At 38.8% G+C, this 25275-nt stretch overlaps 1 protein-coding gene across 4 annotated transcripts in view; it reads right to left on the bottom strand.

Annotated features, from left to right (window-relative positions):
• PPP3CA (protein phosphatase 3 catalytic subunit alpha) overlaps positions 1–25275 on the bottom strand; it is a 322924-nt gene that overhangs the window by 136898 nt on the left and 160751 nt on the right. For all 4 annotated transcript variants that reach the window (XM_069593620.1, XM_069593621.1, XM_069593622.1 and 1 more), the window contains one exon: positions 16015–16215. In XM_069593620.1, the coding sequence (XP_069449721.1) occupies positions 16015–16215 (201 nt within the window). The remainder of the gene's footprint in view (positions 1–16014; positions 16216–25275) is intronic.

Genomic DNA, 25275 nt, shown 5'->3' with positions numbered 1-25275 from the left:
TTTAGGAACTTGGGGCAGGAACCAAAAATATATTTCTTATATTATAGTGATATATCAGGATATTTTACTTAAAATTCACAAGTCCATCCCCTTTTCATGATGCATCTTTTTCTACAGTCACAATAAAATTATTCAAAATAAAAAGCAGTCAATTCACTTATATTAGAAGACTAAAAAGAGTATGCACTTAAAGAAAAAATGTTTAGGGAAAACTGCCCTTCTCTGGAGAAGGCAATGACACCCTACTCCAGTACTCCTGCCTGGAAAATTCCATGGATGGAGGAGCCTGGTAGGCTACAGTCCATGGGGTCGCTGAGGGTCGGACACGACTGAGGAACTTCACTTTCACTTTTCACTTTCATGCATTGGAGACGGGAATGGCAACCCACTCCAGTGTTCTTGCCTGCAGAATGCCAGGGATGGCGGAACCTGGTGGGCTGCCATCTATGGGGTCACAGAGAGTCGGACACGACTCAAGTGACTTAGCAGCAGCAGGCAGCCCTTCTCTATTAAAAAAATAAAAAAGAAGGAAACACGTGTGGGGAAGGGTGGGGAAGCTCCAGTTATAACAAAAAGGGTTATGCTGTTAATGACAGAGGTCATTCTAGTTATCGAAGAATGCAAGGAAATATTTTAGTTCAGAACCGGTGGCTCTGAAATGTTCAGGAAACCATCCTATGGGAGAAATGAACTCACACAATAACAAAAATTGGGGTTATCAGTTACTTTGACACAGAGGTGTTTTTAAAGGGTGGCAGGAGAAAATACTGATAAGGATAATGAAGTATCTCATCAAAGTATTCATTCTAAAGTCAGGTAATGGGTAGTTTGAGTAGGAAACACATTTATGGAATCAGAACTGAAAGGAGCATTGAGATCATCTAGAATAATCTTCCCATGAATGGAAGATATTGTCAGAACTGGCACTGCTTCTCTGGATTCCTGATCCATACTCCTTTACTCTTTCCCTCTGCTGCTAGACAGTTGTTTTCACCAAGATCATTATTTTCATTGTCCCTTTTTCGTTACGTTCAGAGAAAGATAATCTTTTAGAATAATAATAACAAGAAGACCCTCCTTAAAACAACTATACTTCCACTTGGAATGAAAACAAATATTAAGTAACTCATACCTGAGTCAGAAGACAGGTAGAATGCAGATGATAAGACAGTAAACCAAGCAAGACAAGAAGAGAGTCTGTATAAATTCTATAAGTTGTATTTTTGAATCTGTGATCATAAATTACTTTAATGATTTTCAACTTGCACCAAAAGGGCAAGTATGAAGTAACTGCTGAATAAATCAGCAAGTGTTTGATATTTCTTACCAAGAAACGATTGTTAAATTTAGCAGACAAAATAACAAAATCCCTAAGCCCATGACTAATCTTCATTTTGTGTAAGCCACTACAGAGAGAGATTTACAATTTTTCTTTTCTTACGAAATAGTTACATAGTTTTCCATCCCTGTACTTCAGAAGGCTCAGTGGTATGAGTGCGTAAGCACCAATATCAGTGGGAATAAAGGATCATTTTTATTCGCTTAGTTCTTACTACGTCTCAGGAATTGTGTGAAGAGTTTCTGAACATTGCCTCCTGTCTCACAGCAGTGTAAGGTAGAAATTATTTCAATCCTCTCCACAGATGAGTAAATGGAGAGGGATGTGTGAAATAACCTGTCAGCAGCAGGATTAAAACTTACATCTGTTTGATTCTAGAGCCAATGTTCTCTTCACCAGGAGACAGCACCTTACCTGACAACACTCTCATGACTGTGGAGATGCTGCTTGTAAAAGTCTAGAACACAACTGAACACATCCACGCTCCGTTTCAGTCTCACCTTCTCCATAGATACTCATTTTATTATTTGCCAAGAACACAGTGAATACCTCATGGCTTTAGAATTAAGCCTTACTTCAACAGAAAATCGAAATCTGCTCCAAAAGAAACACTGTCTTCACTTTTAAAAGATTTAATTAAAATCATGACCATCACCGACCCTTAAATAATGTAATCTGATAAATATAGTCACACTCCCATTGGCCCCTGGTCAACAGGCTTTTGGTACTTTGCTCCCTTTCCTAAGGGTTCATCTGACAGTTCCCAGATTCTTTGATCAATCACAACACTTATTTTGCTATAATCCCTTTTTTCTTTTCCTCCACCACTCTAAGCTGGACAACCCATCATGAGTCAAACCCCAAATTTATTCCAGTCTATCCTCGAAAGAGTCATGTCTGTTACTGTTGTAATGAGCATCTGTCTATCTATTAGCCATCACTAAACTCAACATAAAACTCCCCAGCTACTTCAGGTTGCCTAGACAGCCATCATATGAATGGAAATGTCCCCATTAGTCCTCCCAACCTAATTCCTCAGACTCAACCCAATCAATGACAATTTTAAAAATATTTGAATCATCTTAGTATGTCAATGCATCTTACATATCTTATACACAGGACACATCACTGATTTTTTGGCACTACGGTGGCCAGTCAGGGGATGGAAGGAATCACTGGAAATTCCTGTCACATATTTCTGATTTAAATGTCACTGAGTAATCTATAGTAGGACATTATTTGGGAATGTAAAAATCCAGATGATGGACATTTTGTTGGAAGTTCCATAAACTGTTACTTAAAAAGCCAATCACCCATGACCACCATCAAAAAGTCTACAAAAAATAAATGCTGGAGAGAGTGCAGAGAAAAAGGAATCCTCCCACACTGTTGGTGGGAACGTAAATTGGTACAATCACAGTGGGGAAACAGTATGGAATTTCCTTAAAAAACTAAAAACAGAGCTACCACAGGATTCAGCAATCTCAAAACTGGACACATATCTGGAAAAAAAGAAAATGAATTTGACAAGATACACACAACCAAATGTTCAAAGAAGCATTATTTACAACAGTCAAGATATGAAAGCAATCTAAGTGTCCATCAACAGATGAAGGAATAAAGAAGAAACTATATATATATATATAGACATACACATATATGTAGTTATAATAAAATATATACATACACACATATATGTATATATGCAATGGATTACTACTTAGTCATATAAAAGAATGGAAAAATGCCATTTTGCAGCAACATAGATGAGCCTAGGGGTTATCACAGTGAGTGAAGTAAGTCAGACAAAGACAAATACTATATAATATCACTTCTATGTGGAATTTAAAAAAATAATACAAATGAACATATTTACAAAACAGAAGCAGACTCAGAGACATAGGGGGAAAAAAACTTACGGTTACCAAAGGGGAAAAGTGGGGGGAGGATAAATTAGGAATATGGGATTAACAGATACACACCACTATATATAAAATACATAAACAACCAGATTTGTTGTATAGCACAGGGACCTATATTTTAAAAAGCTCAATCATCCAAATTTGAAGTGAAAATGTATTTGCATCTGAATGATTCTAAGCCATCAAATTCATAGTAGTATTATTAACTTGAAGTGACTCTTGAGCAAGGGCCATCCTCCCATTTTTGGTTAATTACTTCTAATTTTTAAAGACATCCTAGCCCATATTACAAAGATTTTAAAACATTTTTTCATTGTCTATTTCTAATTGATATGCTGACAGCATGACCACAAAAACAATATGTATTTCTCTTTAATTAAAATTAAAACTCACTTGCAATTTACAAAGGATTAGTGGAGCGTTATAGGCATAAGGACCTATGTGTTTCATCTTTCGTTCCACAGCCCTCTCAGTAATCACTTACATCCACAAAGGTAATATACAGAGTCAAAGGTAATATACATCAAAGGTAATATACAGAGTCTGCTATAGCATCCACACTGATATAGTTAACGGCTCTCTGTGCTCCTAGTCACTGAACAATAGAACAGAACTGACAGTTGCAATATTAGCTGCATAACAACAATAATAGCCGTGACAAAAATGGTTATAGCCATGATAACAAAGCAGCTACTATTTGCTGGGCACTTACTCTAGCTAAGTGCTGCACTGGTAAGCATTCACTTTATTTGAGTGACAGGCATGAACTCACACTTCATCTCTTCAAAGATGAGAAAGTTGAGGTTTATGGAGGTGAAATATCTTGTCCAGTGGTAAACAGCTAGGAACTTGAAGATCCTGAATGCTAATCTAGCGGTCCACAATTTTTAACCTGGATACCACACTACATAGGATGAAAATAAAGTTGCCGTTGCACTCTCATTAGGAGACATACCTCAGCAGGTCATCTGGACAGCAGAGATGAAATCACTCTTCTTTTCACCTCTTTTCACACCATTTCTCTTTTTTTTTCCTTCAGATTAAAATGGCTAGACCAGAATTTTGGGTATAATCAGAGAATGTTGAACAGATCACAGAATCTATAAATTGGCCCACTGTCTCTATACCTTATTATACTAATTTAACCAGCCACAAATAATTTTGAAAGGACCTTAAAAAAAAAACTCATGTACTTTTTAACACTTCCTTTATTCAGATTCTTAAGTGGAATGGATATTTAATATCAATAATGCAGATAATTTACTTTCTAATTTCTACCTGGCTTTGATATATATTTAATAAGTATTACCAGCTTATTTCTTGAAGAAGGTGATAAAAGCAGTACTTAAGATTAAGCTAAGGTCCACCTTTGAAGGAGTTGGTCTTTAATGTTTAAAACATGAGGAAGAGAATTTTCAATGGACAATTTCTGTTTCCTGTTGATGATTATCTGATAATCTCCTATTCATCACATGGTATTCAAATAGCCAATCAAATTTTACCGTTTCAAAATGAAATAAAAAACATACATAATTAGCATTTTAAGGGCAATGCTATATATCTACTTATTTCTCTGACCTAAATTGAGTTTCTTAAAATGGGAACTTCATTTTCAAAGTCAATGCTGTCTTAGGAAAGACTCAGATTATGTTACTAAAGACCAAAGCAAACATGCATTTTACTTTGAGAAAACAGAAAAGCAAGGTAAAAAGGATCCTTTGTTTGAAGTGGAAACAAAAGTCTTTGCAAGTCTTTTCAAAAATATTCTCCTTCGTGAGCAATAAAGGATATGAGACTGATGGCGGTTCAAATTACCACTAGATGTATCAAATGCATACCACCAGATGGCATCTAAAATCAGATAGCATATTCAGAGATGAGGAGTTAATGACATTTGTGAAATGGAATCAAATTCATGAATTCCAAAATATTCCAAATATTTTTAATATTAAAATATCCGACACTAATCTAAACAACCCAAAAATGTAGTCTGGAATACAAGCAAAACATATAAATCTGAAAAGAAAGTCACTGTAAATAAAATGGTGATCTTGATATATCTTTTTAAATAAATCATTACAAATGGTGCTGTAGGAGAAAAAGAAAATTTTGGTTAGTAAGTTTATGCTTCCTTCATTATTACTACAAACTTTCTTTCCACGAATCCTAATTTTACTCTATCAGAGGACTTTGTTTATTGCAAAGATAAGAAAGACAGTTCAGAGCAGAGAGCATTAAGAGAAATATTAGGAAAATCTTATTAAAAAATGTTTTCTTTTCACCTTCATATATGACTCTCATGAACTTAACACTTAAAAACTTGGTTTCCAAACCTTAAATACCTTCAGGAACAGAATGAAACAATGCTGCTATGTCTGAAACTGCCTGGTACCTGGACCACAATGTCAAATATGAACAGAAATTAATGACAGAGGAGCATATCATACACCGAACTGGAGTCAAAAACTAACCATGTGATAACAGGAGCTGAAATCTTATTCAGAATACTAAAATACAATATTGTTTCATAGAAACCTCTGAAATAGACTTGATTATCCCCTGGATGTGGGGTGTGTTGCTTGCTTTTTTCTATCATCACAAAAGCAGTAAAATCCTACTTTAAAAAATACCTTTAACTAGAAATGTCATTTTCATACGGTAAAAGCAACATAAAGTTGTTAACTGCTGTTAACAGTTGGCAATTTATTCTTGGACTGGATTTTTGTATTGATATATATATGTCAATGTGTGTACGTGTGTGTGTGTGTCAGTTTCCTTGGAGGCTCAGTGGTAAAGAACCTACCTGCCAATGCAGGAGATGCGAGTTTGATCCCTGGGTCAGGAAGATCCCCTGGAGAAGGAAATGGCAACCCACTCTAGTATTCTTGTCTGAGAAATTCCATGGACAGAGGAGCCCAGTGGGCTACAGTCCATGGGGTGGCAAAGAGTTGGACACTACTTAGCTGCTTAACAACAACAACGGATTCTATATACACCATCTAGGCTTTAATACAAGGAATGAACCCTGGACTTTTTGAGTTTTCCTTTTTTTCCTTACTCAACAGCTGAATTAGGTCTCAAAACTGTCTGTGGATTCTGCACCTCTGACTTCAGGAGGTGATTCTCACTCCATGATGCTGGTGGAGAGCCTGACATAGTAGAAGGAAAAGCTTCGTGACACCCAAGACAAAAGCAACGCCCGCACTTAACTACCTAACGGGCTTCTCTCAGGGAATCTGTGTTAACATGAGCAAGATGTGTACATGAAAATATTTAATTTATATTTTAAAGAACACATTTTATATAAGAAGATAGTCATTTTAAATAATGGTAAAGCAGTTGTCTCAAAACTGAATATTTTTCTCATATTAATCCACTAATTAAACCACAGATTCTTCTATAAAAAGCTACTTATGACCAGTTCATGTATTTATCTGGTATCTCATTTAGCAAAAATCTTCCACTTCAGCCAGGAGAAAAGAACAGAGTAAACTGCTATTTAAATGATGTTACTGACAACACAGAAACATATGCATAAATCCACATATGCATAAATACACATATACTCTGCTTAAAAGGTTCCTGTGCATTTCCATTATACACACACAATTCACTATGTGCAAATCAGCACTGTATTTACATTAAAATCAGTATGAAACAGAGGAATATTCACAGAACCATAACATAAAATCCATTGTCTCAGATGTTAACATTTAATAGGATAATAGCCTGAAACAACAACGAAAAATTCAGTACAACATACTGTTGACCCTTGAACAACACAGGTTTGAACCTTGAGGATTCTTTCTTTTTCAATAGGAAATAGTACAGTACTGGAGGTTCCTTGACTTTGTGGGTGCAAAACCTCATGTACATGGGGGGCCAACTGTAAGTTATATGCGCATTTTCAACTCTATAAAGGATCAGCACCCTTCAACCCCTAGTTAAACAAGGGTCAGCTCTAGTTAAATGCCACACTATATGGTTACTCCCAAGTTTAATCATTTCATGAACATGTAAAATTAATTTCTAACTCCAAATAAAATAGGAATAGACACTATTGAACTGCCTGGGCTTTAATACCAGTTCTAGGACTTTCTAGATCAATAACCTTAGATACAATACTCAAGTTCACTGAGATCCAGTTTCCTCATTGTAAATTGAACTGATCACAGCACTTCCTTCGTAGGATTGTGTGAAAACTCAGAGTTAAAAAGTACAGTGCTTATAATAGTGAGTGGCAAAAAAAAGAACCTAACAAATATCAGCCTCATAGTAAAAAATAACTCATTAACTTCCTACCCCAATGGAATATATAAAAAACAATTACTACCTATCATCACCATAGTTTCAGGTACATAAAAAAAGCATTCTCACTAAAATGAAAAAAGACAATTTCATTCTGGACCAGAGAAAACTTTGTTACAGCCCAGTACAAGTCTGTGGCCAGTATGTGGGAATGTCCAGTAATAGCCTGTAAACATTACTGGATCACAAGAAAATAAAATCACTGGAATCTAAAATTAACAGGGATACTGCGAGAAAATGGAATGTCAGATAAGCTGGAAACACGAATATAATCTGCATTTCCTGTAGACACAGGGAAGTATGTCTAGTTTTCTTTCAAGGTATCCAAATTGCTCTTTCCTTCCCTGGAAGTCTTTCAGTGTTGTTTGAAACATTACTTCTCACAGATTCACAGAATTAAGAAAACAAACTTATGGATACCAAAGGGGAAAGGAGGGGAAGAGGGACAGTTAGAGAGTTTGGTGTTGACATGCACACACTGTTACATTTAAAATGAATAACCAACAAGGACCTATTGTATAGCACAGGGATTTCTGCTCAGTATTATGTAACAACCTAAATGGGAAAAGAAATTGAAAAAGAATAGATGCATGTATATATATATCACTGAATCACTTTGCTGTACACCTGAAACACAACATTGTTAATCAAATATACTCCCATATAAAATTAAAAGTTAAAAAATTTAAAAATATTTAAAAAACTCACTATTTCTCTTAAAGTCACAGTAGTATTGATAATAATATATTTCAACCTTCTCCAAAACCATCAGAGTATTATCATTGCAAGTGATCACTGTCAGACTTTAAGCCCAATAGCTTGGGGATTTTTATCTTCCTATGGAAACAACTACAGGCACTGCCTTAACAAACTGTACTTACACAGGTTACTATTTGTGAAATGTACTGACTCATGGCAAACTGAAAACGAACAGGGTGCAGTGTGTCTTAAAGAAAAGTATCTCTACATTTAATCATGCTGCAATTGTAATAACTACCAAATTCTTCTTCTGGATGGTGTTATATGTCTACCGATGTTAACAGATTATTACTGACTTGTATACTGCACACAAATGCTGAATTCCTAAGGCTCAACTATTCTTAATATAATACTCTGGTGGCTCAGATGGTAAATAATACTATATTCATTACCACACAATCCATTTATAGATGCTTTTGATTCCAGTTTTCCTTCATTTTCGTTTAAAAACAGACCCAGCAGTAACTTTCTACAGTCAACTCTCAAAGAGCTTATAAAGATAAGCACTACAAAATTTTTTCACTGGGAAAAACTATATATACACTGTGCCCCAACCATACTAAGCACTATTGTTTGGTCTTGACCCTTACGTTATTTTAATTTTTAATTTGAAATATAATAAATTATAATTGAGTCAAAATAATGTATTCTTCCTATTTCTTGAGAACCTTGAACAGCAAGCTTAGAATTAATATGTTTTCTGCAGTCATGAGCAAGGACAAATTCCAGTCAAATGAACTGAACTGCTTCATTTTTTTCAACTTAATATAGAGGCAGAATATAGTGTAATAGCTTGGCATGAGTCATGTTGGGAGATGCTTGTGCATAACAAGGTCTTCAGCTTACTATGAGACTTCAAGTCAATACTTAAATCAGTGGTTCCCACAGAGGGGTCCCAGATCAAGGAGGTTATCATGATCTGGGAACCTGTTAGATATTCAAACTATCAGGCCCTAATCCAGAACTGGCCCTCCCAGGAGGCTCAGTGGTAGAGAATCTGCCTGCCAATGCAAGAGATGCAAGTTCAATCCCTGGGTTGGGAAGATCCCCTGGAGGAGGGAATGGCAACCCACTCCAGTTTTCTTGCCTGGAGAATCCCATGGACAGAGGAGCCTGGAGGCTTAGAGCTCATGGGGGTCTCAAAAGTATGACACAACTTAGTGACTAAACAACAACTCCAGATACTAAATCAGAAAGTCTGGAGGTGAGACTCAGCAATCTGTGTTCTATGAAGCCATCCAGGAGATTCTGATCCATGTTCAAGTTTAAGAAACTCAGATGTAAACTGAGACTCCCTTCTCTCATTTGTAAGACGGGTTTCCTAAGACCAACCTTGCAAAACAAAGGAGGAAAACAAACCAGGGAAAAGTACACGCTCATGCAGTGACCGTTTATCCCTTTACCATCATCTTAAAAAAATTTTTTTTAACTCAAGGGCCCAAATTAAGGGGAACACAAACATCAAAAAACGGAGGTGCTGCTGCCGCAGGCTGAGCCTGAAATGTGCTGACCTGCCAGCAGTGGGCTGGGTACCAAAATAGGCCTCTGGCTGCAGGGCAGGCCCTAAAGATTTGGCCACTGAAATCACAAGTGGGCAAAATGCCCCAGAAGTAATATTTTATCCTCATATAAACTAAGGCCACGTTGCGTTGATAGTGACAAATGATAGCATAAAGAGAATAAACACTGATCTTTTAGTTCTCAAAAGACACTGGATTCCTACCCCCTACTTCACTCTCCCCAGAGGAAAGGCACGGGGAATTCTCCTAATTGACGTCAGCTGCTGTAAGGGAAGGAATGCCATGACCTTAAACTTGGCCACTGGTTCATTCTCACATCCAGGAACAAAGCCAGAGGGTTCTCCTGGCAACTGCCTGACATGCTAAATGGCAGGCACAGCCACCGAGGGAATCCTTTGCTGCCCTAGGGACAAATCCCCCCCTGCAGGAAACAGACAGACCAGAGAGATTAGCAGTTTGCCCAGCTGATGCTGGCGGGTCCCCTCGGCCCAGAGAGCAGAAAATGAGTTCTAAATCATTTTCTTTCAAAGACCCAAGCTCCTGGTCTGCGTCTGCTTTATAAATGAGGGAAATGTTCTCTGCTAAGTCAAAGAGAAAAACAGGAAAATATGAGAACTTGAAGGCAAAATGTAATAAATTGGATTCCTGAGTAAATCACAGTACCATAGTCAAGACGTCTTTAATGGATACTGATTAGGTACAAGTTAATCAAACATTTTAAGATCAATGTGAACTATCATTTTTGAAAGGCCCTGTAATCAAAATCAGATCCAATTCTCCTAGCCTGCCAAAATCATTGCTGGGACACCCTGATCAAGGATGAAAGGTTCTTGATCAACAACTCTCCCAAGAGTTCCTCCCCACTCACTCTTCTCATCTCATTCAGGATTCTAGCCACAGACTTGACTGTGTAACTCCCCTACTCCAAGACCCTCTCCACTCCCCAGCGCCTGAAGAACAGTAACCAGATGTTTCAGTGCTGCTCACAAGAGATTAATATCTGACCCTGACCATCCCATTTCAGCTTCATCCCCCACCCTTACTCCTCACACCCTTCTGAGACCTTGTCTATCCACAGCAAACCTCCACAATCATGCCTTCCCACTTTATGAAAAATATCAGTGTCTTTAATATGCTGTTTGTTGTGTCTGCTCAGAACAGACTTTGCTAGTTTTTTCACATAGTAAAATTGCACTTCTCACACATGCTCCAGTTCAAACATCATGTCATCTGTCAGGACTTTCGGCTTCCCTGCAGTCCTTGTTCTGAGTTCCTATACTAGTTTATAGGCTCCTTAATTATAATCCTTAACAGGTTTTACAGTAATTATCTATTTATGTACCTAACTCCCCAGATAGACCCCTTGAGTCTTCTAGTCAAGGACTATGTATGCTTCATGTGTTTCATCATTCACAGTTCCTAACCTTCGGAAAGAGTTCTCAGTCTATATTCAGGACAAATAGGGTCCAAGCTATTTAACAGTTTCAATAACTCAAAGACATAATATAATAATCAATGGACTCTATCAGAGAAACCTTAGCCATTTTGAAGACAGGAAAACTTTTTGGTTTCAAGTTAGCTCTAACCAGTTGCACATTTCTAAATTTGCTTAAAAAAATCTTGGTCATATTCTTTCATTTAATCAGTAGTTTGATGTACATATATTTCAGCAAATACCTGCTTCAGTTTTCTTATATTCTGACCACTGGGAGAGCAGAGACCAGGTCTTACTCACCTGTGTATAACACACACAACCTGTACCAGGTAAATGTTTGGTAAACTGAATTCCCAAACAGGCTGTATCTTAGTTTGGCTACTATTACAAAATATCTTTGACTGGGTGGCTGAAACAACAAACACTGATTTCTCACAGTTCTGGACAGCTAGACAGTCCAAGATCAAGGTGCTAGCATATTCAGGGTTTAGAAAGGGCTCTATTCCTGGTTATGGCAACCCACTCCAGTATTCTTGCCTGGAGAATCCCATGGATGAAGGAGCTTGGTGGGCTACAGTCCACGGGGTCGCAAAGAGTCGGACACGACTGAGCGACTTAACTAACTAACTATTCCTGGTTTGCAGATGGCCACCTTCCTACTGTATCTCCACATGGAGGAGAGAGGGCTCTCATCTCATGCGTGTCTCATCAGGGCACTAACACCATCATATGGGTCCACCCCCAGAACTCATCTAAACACAATCACTTCCCAAAGATGCCACCTTCAAAAATACCACAAAGAGGATTAGGGCTTCAACATATGATTATTGTGGGGACAGAAACATTCAGCTCATAACAAATTGCCACACAGATATTTGGCCAGTTTTTAATGATCCATTTGTATGTTTGCAAGGAAACACAGAAAACTTCAACTCAATTAAAAGAGAAAAAAAGAAAGATTCGAAAAGAAGGAAAATACTTTTCTTCACAAAATTGCCTCCAATATAGAAACACATACTTCAAATTAAATCTCTGAAACAGCCATCATTCCAATCAAGTAAGTTAGTTTAGAGAAAAGAGCAAAATGTGACTCATGCCTCCCTTGCTTTGACTGGGGACCCGTAACCAATCCTCATCTCTACTCCCATGGCCCTGGTTTCGGCTTATCTAAATCTATGCTTCAGGAGGGTAAGGTACACAGAGCTTTATCTCCTTCCCCAGGGGACACATGGGAGGAGCCAGGTTGGGACTAGGCAGTTTCCTGGTCTTCCTCCAAAATCAAAAGTACAGAATTTTAAAGGAAAAAAAATCCTAGATGAACATAAACTTTTTACCACTTTAAAAACAATTGAAGGGGAGGGAATAACGGAAGTTGGACAGCTTTGTAAATTTAAACATGAAAAAAAAAAATGCTAAAGGAATGAAATAGTGTCCAGATTTCAAATTAACAGGACACTAATATCTGGATTTTTCTTTAAGTGGGAGCAAACCATGCATGGATGTTAGCACAACTCCTCTTTAAACATCTAAGAGTGAAATGTTTTTATTAATAAAAAGTAAGAGGAAAGAAAAGAAGAGGGGAAGCTGGGGAGTGGATTTTGTGCATAACTATAAAATATTTGCCATTTGTTTGGTTTTGTGATGTTACATACCTGGTCCAGTTCAAGTTGCATTCCAAACAAGAAAGTTACTGGTCAGTTCCTACCCACACCACTCACCTTACATTTTAGGAATCTGACATACGTGAGAGACTATTTCTAATACCACTTGAAAACCACCACCTGGTCAGGCTTCAGGCTTTTTCTCCCTACATTAGAAGTCCTTGCTTCTCTGCTAAGTCCTTGATTCTTGCCTTTTAATCTTTTTTCACAGATTCTCATTTATAAACTCTAATATTTTCTTTTCTCTCCCTCTCCTCTTCTACTTTCTCCTCTGAATTGTTTTTTAAGGTCTCCGTTTTACTTATGTGTGGAATTCTGAACTATATAAAGAATTCACTACCCTGAAGATTTGGAAGGATAAACTATGCCTTTTGCTGCATAACCTAGTGTCAGTAAAGTATAACTTTATTGATTCAGTTATTCAAATAATAAACATTCTAAAAATAAAAATTTAGCTGCATGTTCAGCTGTCCAGATGAAATAAGATCTCAGAATAAAATCATATATCATAAAATGTTACAAATAAATTCTAAGAAGTATCTTGAAATACAAAGGCACAGTAAGTTTCTCCAATCAGTATACCCTGATTTTATTTTGCGGTCCACTGTGTTTCAGCTCGAAAGCTCATGGGTGGGAATGCAAAGCTATGAATTTAGCTTTCTGGTAAATTATATGCAAAAGAAGGTTTTTTCCCCCCCCATTTTAATAGAAATAGTAAAATAAATTACCCCTACTACTTTTATTCCATATCTTTATAGAAAAGGGGGAAAGATATCATAGCAATGGAATCTTCTACCTTAGAATCATGCCTTCATCAAGAAATAAAACACTTCTCTAGTGAAAGGGGTTTTCCTGCTTGGGTTATATTTCACTAGTGATACATATTTTGTGAGGTCTCCATAGCTACTTCTGTGACTATTTAAAAGACTTTGTATTTTTTCTCCCCCAGGGAAAGTTATACATCATCGAGTCCTGATTTCTAAAGTCACTTCATGTGTATGTTCTGAGATTTGCCAAAGTGACAGCTGCTATCTCTCTAGAAAGAATGACGCCCAACCTCTACTGAGCATGAGGGAAGTTAGTCAACAGACCCCCAAAAGGTTCAGGGACAAAACATCACAAATTTAACCTTTACAGAATGCTATGTGTTCTCTTAAGACAGAGCCTCATCAAATAGATGAGCTGAGTGCATCCAAGAAAATACATTCCCTTAAATGCTTACTTCACATGTTTTCTTTTAGTTACAATTACCACCTTCCACTCCAGTACTCTTGCCTGGAAAATCCCATGGACAGAGGAGCCTGATAGGTTACAGTCTGTGGGGTCGCAAAGAGTCGGACACGACTGAGCGATTTCACTTAAACGCTTATTTCACGTTTTCTTTTAGTTACAATTATCACCTTCATTAACACCTACTGGCACATTAGTGAGTCTAACATGAATTCTTCATTGGAAATCACACATTATCATGTCAAATGGAGAAAAAAATAATGATATTATAACATATACTATTTATCATATTATATTATAGCATAGTAAAATATTAAGCCATTCATTCTTACCAAAACCAAATAATCCAAATGATACAGAGATCATTTAAAGCTACTATTTATTGGTGGAATATACAGTCAGTTTTTTAAGGTAGCTTCTTTGCTGATGGATTCCATGCTACTATTTAGATGTAAAATTTTTCTCATATTTTAGTATCTAAGAAAGTAAAGCATACTCATATTTGTTTTGTTCTTATATGTCCACAGTGTCTGTAAGTCAAAGATAATAAGGCATGACTGCATTTTAGCACATGGAAAATGGGGATCATTGTCATACACACAAGGTAAGTATATAGCTTGATTTATTCACCGCTGGCCCAACACTGACTTACCACTGGAGTCAGTTTCTCCTGCTACCTGGCCCCAAACACATTCATTATTTTTTTGAATTACAAATAAGAGAAATATTATGGCTAACCCAAAACAAAATGTATATGTCAATTTCTCTGGAATAGGAATATTCAGAGGTATTATGATCAAAGAAGGTCTAGTCTGATACTCAAGAGAGCTTATCTTGCTCCAACCAGTCACCTTCAAAAATATATTTCAAAGCCAATAATATTAAAAGTATATGAAGGTTTGGAAGAAGGAAACAATCAGTAGTATATATGAAGTATTTCAAAAATCCTTTGTACTTATAAAAGGATAAAATCCTATGTTTAAATTTTTCCTTTTGCCAGAATGATAATAATTAAGGAGAAAATACTTGCTTTTAAGCTTCTCTAAAAACAAATACCTGAAAATTTAGCAAACTTCACCAAATACAGCTGAAAAATCTCTACTAACCGACCCTCCATAGCCTACTAAACTTTTTGACAAGATTTAATTTTTATTGTCTAAGAGAAGTTCCACTTATGCAAAGTATGAATCTGCTCTTAAGGAGTAAAAGAACAAAAACATTAAAAAAATAGATGTATTTTTGAGGCACAGAATGCTGTAGGAAGGAGAGAAATTTGGTCTTCTTCCTGAAGTTCAGTGGTTCTCAAACTTTCATGTGCATCAGGGTCACCTACATGACTTGATGAAACGGGTTGTTAGGGTTCACCCTAAAAATCTAGAGCAGTATGGTTCTGGGGTGGAGGCTGAGATGGTATGTTTAATAAGTTTCCAGGTGATGACGACAGTGATGCTAGTCTAAGACGAGCTACTAACTTAGTCACGTAACCACTGTGGAAATATTCCTATGCTTTGTCTGATCTTTCCCAATGAATACCTTGGATTCTTCATGACAGTTAGTGTTCTACTGACAAAATATCACTTAGCTAAGGTTTAACTTCAGAACACCTCCATCACCTCTAAGCTGAACACTACGCTATAGAGCATCACATCATATGGTTATTTAGTACATGAAAATAAAAACATTTTACATATGTATAAAATCTTTAGTTCCTAAGGTACAGATTTGGTGGTAAACCAGCAAGATGATGAAGGTCTTTGAAGACTCAGTGGTATCTAGGACTTCTGATTTGAAGTTATAAACAGCAAGGATGGGTTCCAAGTGGACTGTCCTCAGGCCTTACCTGTGACTGGAGCATCAATATCCAGCAAGTTTTTTTCCTGTCGAAGAATTGAAGCCCCTTCTGTTATTATTCTCAATGCGACAGTCTCTTCAAGCCTGCCCTCCTTCATGAGATGTGCCTTTAAGATATCCACACGAGGTTTCCCATCGTTATCAAACACTTCTTTTGCCGTAAGCCGGTGACTTGGAGGAAATGGCACAGCTGAAAGAGAAGAAATCAAAGGATCACATTAATTGAAACTCAACAACAGAAGATGCAATAATAACTGCCAAGTATCTATCCCTATCACTCACCACCTATTGGAGCATTTTTAAAGTTCATATCAAAATATGATCCAGGACTATCAAGAACTAAAGACTGCCTTCCTCAATTCAAGATGTAACATGACTGCTGAAGGGAAATGTATAGTTCTTATTCATCCAGTACCTATCTCATTCATCTAAAAGCTACTGATTGAGTGAATAACAAAAACAAGAGTTATTTGTTTGTTAGGCGAAACAGCAGAAGAAACGCAAAAGAAAAGACTTACTATCCATCCATCCGTTCAATTTTGACTCAGGTAAAGATGTTTCTCCACTAAAAAGCAGGCTCCTCCACTGGGATAAGAGGAATGAGGAACAGCCTGCCAGACCAGATTTCCAACCAGTGGGAGTCACATCCCTGAGTAAACTGACGGACTCACTGTTTAAGGAGAGAGCAAGAATCTGAGACTAAAAATGCAAAAACACACTGAATACCAAACAGAAAATCGGGACTTGTATATGCATGGATGAAAGAAAACTCTTGAACAGCAGGACAGTATGACATTGAAAAGAGACATTGGCATTTAGGAGCAGAGGTTGAACCCAGGTTTTCTGCATTGTAGGCAGATTCTTTACCATCTGAGCCTCCAGAGAAGCCCTAAGTGTTAGAGGCATAGTTCTCCAGGCTTTTCTGTCCATAGAATTCTCCAGACAAGAATACTGGAGTGGGTTGCCATTCCCTTCTCCAGGCATCAAACCTGGGTCTTCCACGTTGACAGCAGATTCTTTTCCGTCTGAGCCACCAGAGAAGCCACATGATGTAATGTCAGATCCCACTTATTGCTCAGACTTAGAGCCAAACATACTCTCTTCCAACCATGCACCTGACTTTTTAACAGTAAGACAGCCTCTTGCAGCTACTGTCATTCTTCACATCTCTGAATACATTCATTCACTCACTCAACCAGAGGATAGTCACTAAATTCCTACAATGTGCCAGGACATCCGAAGGTCCATGATCAGAGATCGTATTATAAAGGTTAATAAATGGCAAATAAGTCCTTCAGTGGGGGAAACTCATTATTTCTTTATTTTACACAAGGGTTCATTTACAGGGTAACTCAGACCTATCAGAAACATCTGGAAGAAGCACCAACACTGTTTCATATTAACTTTCACCTGCCATGCACATTATGCCATATACATAAGAACTCCATATGGAGCTCCTCTCTTAATGTGATGGATTAAACGTAGGCCACTTACCTCCTAAGAGTGTCTCTCAAAGAAGCAAGATTTAGAGTAGACCTATGCCAAGACATTGTGTGCAATCCAACAGCACAGATTTGTTATCCAAAAGAAATTACAGCTACTTAAGAGAGAAGACAAATCAGGAGATGAACATGTACTAATGGATGCATGCTTGGTTTTCCTAACAATCCAAGCATATCTACTGAACTATGCCACCAAGATGAAGTGGCAGCGGCATGTGTAGGGCTTTCTTGGTCAGATGAACCCGGGTGCAAACCTTGGCACAGAGCCCTCACCAGCTACACGACCCTGGGAAGCTAAATAACCTCCTTTGGCTTCAGTTAAGTCATACCGATTCAGTAGACATGAATTTTGAGCAAGCTCCGGGAGTTAGTGAAGGACAGGGAAGCCTGGCGTGCTGCAGTCCATGGGGTCACAAAAAGCTGGACACAACTTAGCAACTGAACAACAACAACCTCACCTGTAAACTGGGGATTAGATCTATCTGAGGACTTTTATAATAACTAAAGTAAATAGTAACAGTAGTAGCTAACATTTATAGAGTGTTTTATTTTATGCCAGGCATTGTTTGGGTAATAAAGTCAGACACAACAATAAAGCTGTAAGATGAGTAAGGCATAAGTACAAGTGTTTATATATAACCTTATTTGGTCCCTATAACATTACTCTGGGGGAGAAACTTGAGACAAAAATCTTAAGCATCTTGCCCAAGATAATCACCTAGTGATTTATATGTAGACCCACTGAGCGTAAACTCTGGCAGTCTGATGCCAGAATACTTGTGTTAACAGCTTCACTACACTGCTTCCCAGAAAGTTCTTGAGACAGTGCTTCATAATTAAAAAGTGATGAGTAAACCTCTTTCTAGAACAGAAATTCCAATGAATCCTGAGAGATATAAAGACCACTTTTATTTTCAAAAATTATTTGGAATAGCTTATAGTAGAGCAGGTATATAATACAAAAGCAAAAGGCGAAATAAAAGACAAAATGCACACAGAAAAGGAATCACAAATCTAGTACGCTATGGCTGTGCTGTGAACAATGTCTACATAGTTATGTGTGCTGTGCTTAGCTGCTCAGTCATGTCCGACTCTTTGCAGCCCCATGGACTGTAGCCCTCCAGGCTCCTCTGTCCATGCGGATTCCCCAGGCAAGAATAGTGGAGCGGTTTGTCATGCCCTCCTCCAGAGGACCTTCTAGTCATAGAGCTGTAAAAACCAATATTGATAACCTTAAATACACCCATTACTAAAATGTCTGTATTATTTTGGTAAGTGTGGTAAGTCCTGTTGGGTACAAACTATAATCAAAAGAGCAGAGGGCTTTCCCACTATATCTCTTAAGTTGTATGATTTTTTCTCCAGAGTTTTGTTTTATACAGGTTTTGAATTTAATTTTTATTGTGTGTACTGAATACTGCATATGTACGCTTCTAATTGCTTCTCTACCACAAATAAAAGACCTGTTAATCACATACCATAAAAAAAAGAGTAAAAAAAAAAAAAAAGCATAACATCAAGCATAGTATAAAAGAAAGTTCAAGAATTAAATGAAGAGAAAAAAAAGAAAAAATGAAGTCATTAGACTTCTGGCACTTGGGGAGTGTTTTGTTCATTTTGTTTCTTTGCCCTCCCTTCTTTTCTTGCCTAACAAAATGTGCAAACATTTCAGTGGCCACATTTCTTTACCTGGGTCTTTATATTAGGTTTGAAATTAGAAAACACCTTACCTGGTAGCTACTCAAAATTCCCCAGAGGTATCATAGGGGTAGAAATGAGGGAACTTCAAAAGGACACTTGGGGTAAGACCATGAGTTTATTTATTTATTTATTTTTCCCCTCTAGAGAGTTTCTAAGGACAACTGTCAAGGTTTAAGTGACTCTGCAAAATTGTCAGGTAAGAACCATAGGAACATAGAAGGGAAGGAGGCTGGTTTATTGGTAGGCACTGGGTCTCTGTCACATACGCACTGCGCTTTGTATTCAGCTGCTCAGTCATGTCTGAGTCTTTGCAGCCCTGTGGACTCTGGGCCCCCAGGCTCCTCTGTCGATGGCATTCTCTAGGCAGGAATACTGGAGTGATTTGCCATTTCCTACTCCAGGGGTCTTCCCGACCCAGGGATCAACCCCATTATCTCTTGCGTCTTCTGCTTTGCAGGCAGATTCTTTACCATTAGCACCACCACATACTAGTGGCCTTATTAAATTTTAAAGGGATCAAAGGTTAAAAAGAGCTGAAGCATTTAAGAAGGTGAGAGGCAAAAGGAGAGCACCCCAGGTAGGGCATGACCTTCATGAATTAGACTTTCTCCAAGTCGCTAGACTCTCCCAAGGCCAAGATCACTGCAATAACAGATGTTCCCACCTTTCACTGCATCTCTTATCTGCCAGTAACTGCTATTCCTAAGGTAACTAGCGAAGGTAAAGCCACCTGCATTGAGATACTGGAAATGGTTCCAAATAAACGGCAGTGAGAAAAAAGAGGGAAAAGGCCAATCAGAGGTCTCTATTTCCAACCAAATGAGAGAGACACCGATAGGATGGGCTCCTTAACCAATTAAACAGATGGCAAGGTCTGCAGGGAACCAAGATGCGGTCAGCCAGAGAGAAGTTTTCTAGGACAAAACTAAGAGTGGGCTAATATTTGTGTATTTGTGCACCTTTTGGCTTCATAAAGAAAATATCAGCCATAAAAGGTCACATTTATTTGCTTTCTCTTCTCACCGAGCGTCCTACAAACAGACCTGTGCCAAATACTGAACAAAAACTTCAAGGACCAATCAGTCCAACGTGCTTAGAAAACATTTCTTCCATTAACTCACTGTATTTTCTTTGGGCTCCAAAATCACTGCAGACAGTGACTGCAGCCATGAAATTAAAAGACACTTGCTCCTTGGAAGGAAAGCTATGACAAACCTAGACAGCATATTAAAAAGCAGAGATATCACTTTGCTGACAAAGGTCCTTATAGTCAAAGCTACAGTGTTTCCAGTAGGCATGTATGGATGTGAGAGATGGACCATAAAGAAGGCTGAATGCCAAAGAATTGATGCTTTTGAATTGTCGTGCTGAAGAAAATTCTTGAGACAAGAAAATTCTTGTCCCTTGGACAGCAAGGAGATCAAACCAGCGAATCCTAAATGAAATCAACCCTGAATATTCATTTGAAGGACTGATGCTGAAGTTGAATTTCCAATACTTTGGCCATCTGATGTGGAGAGCCTACTCATTGGAAAATACTCTGATGCTGGGAAAGACCAAGGGCTGGAGGAGAAGGGGATGACAGAGAATAAGATGGTTGGATGGCATCATTCAACCATGACTCAATGGACATGAGTTTGAGCAAGATCTGGTAGATGGTGAAGGACAGGGAAGCCTTTGCAGTCCACGGGGTTGCAAGGAATCAGACATGACTGAGAGACTGAACAACACTTGATACAACAAAATGGGATTATCCCCTCCCTCCTTCCCTTTGAGTATGACCACAAGCTGCTTTCAATGGTACATGAGCAGGCCAAGATTGGAAGACTTAAGTCTGCACATGCTAATAAAAATTCTGAAATAACTGTTGATGTTTGGGTTGACTCCAAAACAATTTTCTTAAAATTGCCTGTTAAGAATATGGTGTCACCAAAGACTTCTTAGTAGCATCCTAAAAATAACCAGAAACCTTCTCAGCTTTCCCTACTTCATAATTCCCACTCAGTGTCTTTTTTGTTATTGTTGTCAAATAAAAGCAAAGTAGCTAAAATATGGGACATTTAAGTCCTTGCTTGATTCCTGCCACAAATTACAAAGTCTTTAAATGCAGACAACATGCTGGACTAGGATTGTGTTCCCATGTCACTGACTGCGGAAACCTGTCAACGACTCATTTCCAATGGATAGCACACCATATTGTCTCTTTCCTATTAGCTGATGCCTCCAGAGTGTTCATCTACCTGATGGAGTACGTGTGTTTGTGTGTGCTCTCAGCCGTGCTCAACTCTTTGCAACCCCATGGACTGTAGCCTGCCAGCATCCTCTGTCAAAGGCAAGAACACTGGAGTGGGTTGCCACTTCCCAAGCCAGGTTTCAAACCTGCATTTCCTGCACTGGGAAGCCTTGCTATCTGATAGGGAGGAAGGTTAACAGTCTAGGAACCAAAGTCACATGCATCCAATATTGGCATCTATATAACAATTATTGAAAGCGAAAGTGAAAGTGAAGTCGCTCAGTCATGTCCGACTCTTTGCAACCCCATGGACTGTAGCCCACCAGGCTCCTCCGTCCATGGGATTCTCCAGGCAAGAATACTGGAGTGGGTTGCCATTTCCTTCTCCAGGGCATCTTCCTGACCCAGGGATGAAACCCAGGTCTCCTGCATTACAGGCAGACGTTTTAACCTTGAAGGTCTTGTCAATTAGGCATTCACCAGTAGAGAAACTCATTCTAAGTCAAAAAAGCCTGCAGCCAGAGTATTCTTAGCCCTGGGTTCTGGCTGACTATGTGGACCACACCTCCAGGATCAGGGTCCCCTGAGAGTTGGGCTGGAGGTCAGTTTTACACAACTATGTTGCCTCAATAGCCACAGGTGATCGGTATCACTCTGTGGTAGACCCAGGTACCTGACTTTCTGTTTCTCAACTCTGAGCCACTGTGACCACTACTGAAGGAATTCCTACAATTTGACAAGAAGTATTCATGAGTCACTGTCATGATGACACCTCCCTTTACTGGAAGGAAAAGGAGGATACCTGCTGCCTGACCTCTTCCTGGACTAGTCTTACAAATGCTGACAAGAGAGAACCATAGGCATAAGAAAACATTGAACCAAGTGATTTTTCAAATCTTGGTTTGGCTTTAAAGTTTTTGTTTGTTTCCTCAAACAAAATGACACCCAGAAATGTAAGGATATCCAAAGGAAACAAGAGCCTAAAGCAGATTGTTTATTTCCCTTCTTCTTTATGATGGCTGTTAAAGAGTGCTCACAAAATCGTGGGGCTCTTTGGAGTAAAATAAGAAAATTCCCAATTTAAACCAACTGCTGACCCCCCACAGTAAACACGAAGGACGTGAAGTCCAACAGAGAGGAACAGCGAACTGTCCAAGGTCACAGTATTAGTCAGTGGCAAAACCAACACTACAGTTAGGTCTCCTGGTCCAACACTTTGCCCTCCAGATCTGTTCTGTCCAGTATAGAATTTACTGGCTACATGATGGCCGAACACTTGGAGAGTAGTCAGTTCAAACCAAGCAGTGCTATGAAGCTGCAAGACACCCTGAATTTAGAACACTTGATACAAGGGGGAAAAGACTGTAAAATATCCCTTTTAACATTCCTATTCTAATTACATGTTTTAATAATAAGATCTATTGGGCTACATAATAGGTCCTATTAAAATTATTTCAAACTCTTCCTCTTTTTAATGTCACCACTGCTGCTGGTGCTAAGTCACTTCAGTTGTGTCCAACTCTGTGCGATCCCGCGGACGGCAGCCCACCAGGTTCCTCTGTCCCTGGGATTCTCCAGGCAGGAATACTGGAGTGGGTTGCCATTTCCTTCTCCAATGCACGCATGCATGCTAAGTCACTTCAGTCATGTCCGACTCTGTGCGACCCCCTGGACGGCAGCCCACCAGGTTCCTCTGTCCCCAGGATTCTCCAGGCAGGAATACTGGAGTGGGTTGCCATTTCCTTCTCCAATGCATGCATGCATGCTAAGTCGCTTCAGTCGTGTCTGACTCTGTGCGACCCCGTGGACGGCAGCCCACCAGGTTCCTCTGTCCCCGGGATTCTCTAGGCAAGAATACTGGAGTGGGTTGCCATTTCCTTCTCCAATTTCACTACTAGAATATTTAAATTGTATAAATGGTTTATATTCCATTATTGTTGAACAGTGATGCAGCCTTCTGAACAAGTAAATGAGAACAGGGTGAGTGGTGGAAAGTATATTCTTCACTGTTTCTCCTCTTTCCACTTCAGTTCCTGCAAAACTTCAAACTATCTCAGAAACGACTGCATGTTGGAATTGCTTTTAAAAATAAATGATGCCAGGCTTAGCCTCTAGAGTTTCTGATTTAACTTGTCTCGGGTAGGGTCAGGACAGTGGCAGGTTTTTAACAGAAGCCCGAGAATATTAATGTGAAGTCCAGGCGGAGATTCACTGACCTATCTATATCCTAAGTAAAGACAAACAAAACGCCAGGCAGTTTAATTCCCCCACCTAAACATATGCTCCACCATGTCAATCAGCAGCAGCAGATACAATGTCTCTCTGCAAGTGCAGACCTCTATTTCGTCTCTCTCTGTAATAAGAATGTGTCCAGGAGCAACTCTGTCCCATATTTCACATGGCTACTGTCTGCACAAGGCCTGTCTGAGATACTTATGTCAGCACACGCTAAGAGAACAGCTTAAGAAGATCACACGTCACACATAACTTAAAACACACTCTCTCCTGGCCTCCACAGACGGGTACTCCATTTATTCCCTCCTGGACACTGGTATATGTCACAAGCTATTATTCTAATCTAACCATATCAATCAATCAATCGATTGGCCATCAAGTCTTTTAAGCACCTACTATGCACTGTATTGGGCTTCCCAGGTGCAACGGTAGCTAGGGGTACCACTAGGATGCCAGTGGTAAAGAGTCTAGGACGCTAGGACGCTAGTGGTAAAGAACCTACTTGCCAATGCAGGAGACAGAGGTTCAATCCCTGGGTCAGGAAGATCTCCTGGAGGAAGAAATGGAAACCCACTCCAGTATTCTTACCTGGAAAACCCCATGGACAGGGGAGCCTGGCAGGCTACAGTCCATAGGGTCCCAAAGAATCAGACACAGCTGAAGCGACCTAGCACGTGCACGCACTGTATTCCACGCTAAGCAGGGACAAGGGTCGGGGAGAAGTGAGCGAAGGAAAACAAACACAAGCAGAGCCAGACTCTAATGAGCTTGCTATGCAGTACAGTCACTAGCTTTTGCTTTAGATAGATGGCAAAGTGTTAAACTGCAAAACCTAAGAGCAAAATTTAAAGAAAATGAGAGATTATATAAGCAGTGAGGAGGTCTTTACGTACCTTAAGTTTATGCTTGTGTTCCTAGAAACCTTATCTATAGTCACACATTTCTTTTATCTAAAGTACTGAATAAATATCTAATTCTTTAGATGACTCTGTCTTGAAACTAAGTAATAAAAAACAGAATATGCTAATTGTAAGATACAGTATTCCAGCTGCAATATACAAAAGTAGCTCCATCATCAGTAATTTAATACATGGAGTCTGATCCTATTTCTAAACAGAGTGACTGAAGTGAAAGTCACTCAGTCGTGTCTGACGCTTTGAGACGCCATGGACTATATAGTCCATGGAATTCTCCGGGCCAGAATACTGAAGTGGGTAGCCTTTCCCTTCTCCAAGGGATCTTCTCAACCCAGGGACTGAACCCAAGTCTCCCGCATTGCAGCCAGATTCTTTACCAGCTGAGCCACAAGGGGAGCCCAATCAAGAGTGATGGGGTACATAAAAGGAAATACTAGTGATTTTTTACTAAATTTTCTCTGGGTTCTAACACTGAGCAATTAGGTTTGTTCTACATTCTTCTAGGTTTAAAAATACAGTATGGGGATTACATATTTATTATCCATGCACAGAATGTCTATATGCAAAAAACATGTTGTGTGGGAAAGAGAGCTTAAAAATTAACCACAGTTGGCCTTTAAGAAAAACTGTCGAAAGGTATTTACTAGGTTCCTACTTATGCT

This window comes from Ovis canadensis, chromosome 6 (assembly GCF_042477335.2).
Source record: "Ovis canadensis isolate MfBH-ARS-UI-01 breed Bighorn chromosome 6, ARS-UI_OviCan_v2, whole genome shotgun sequence".
In the NCBI taxonomy this organism is placed as follows: Eukaryota; Metazoa; Chordata; class Mammalia; order Artiodactyla; family Bovidae; genus Ovis; species Ovis canadensis.
Note: the sequence above shows the minus strand (reverse complement) of the source record. Positions and strands in the feature narration are given on the sequence as shown.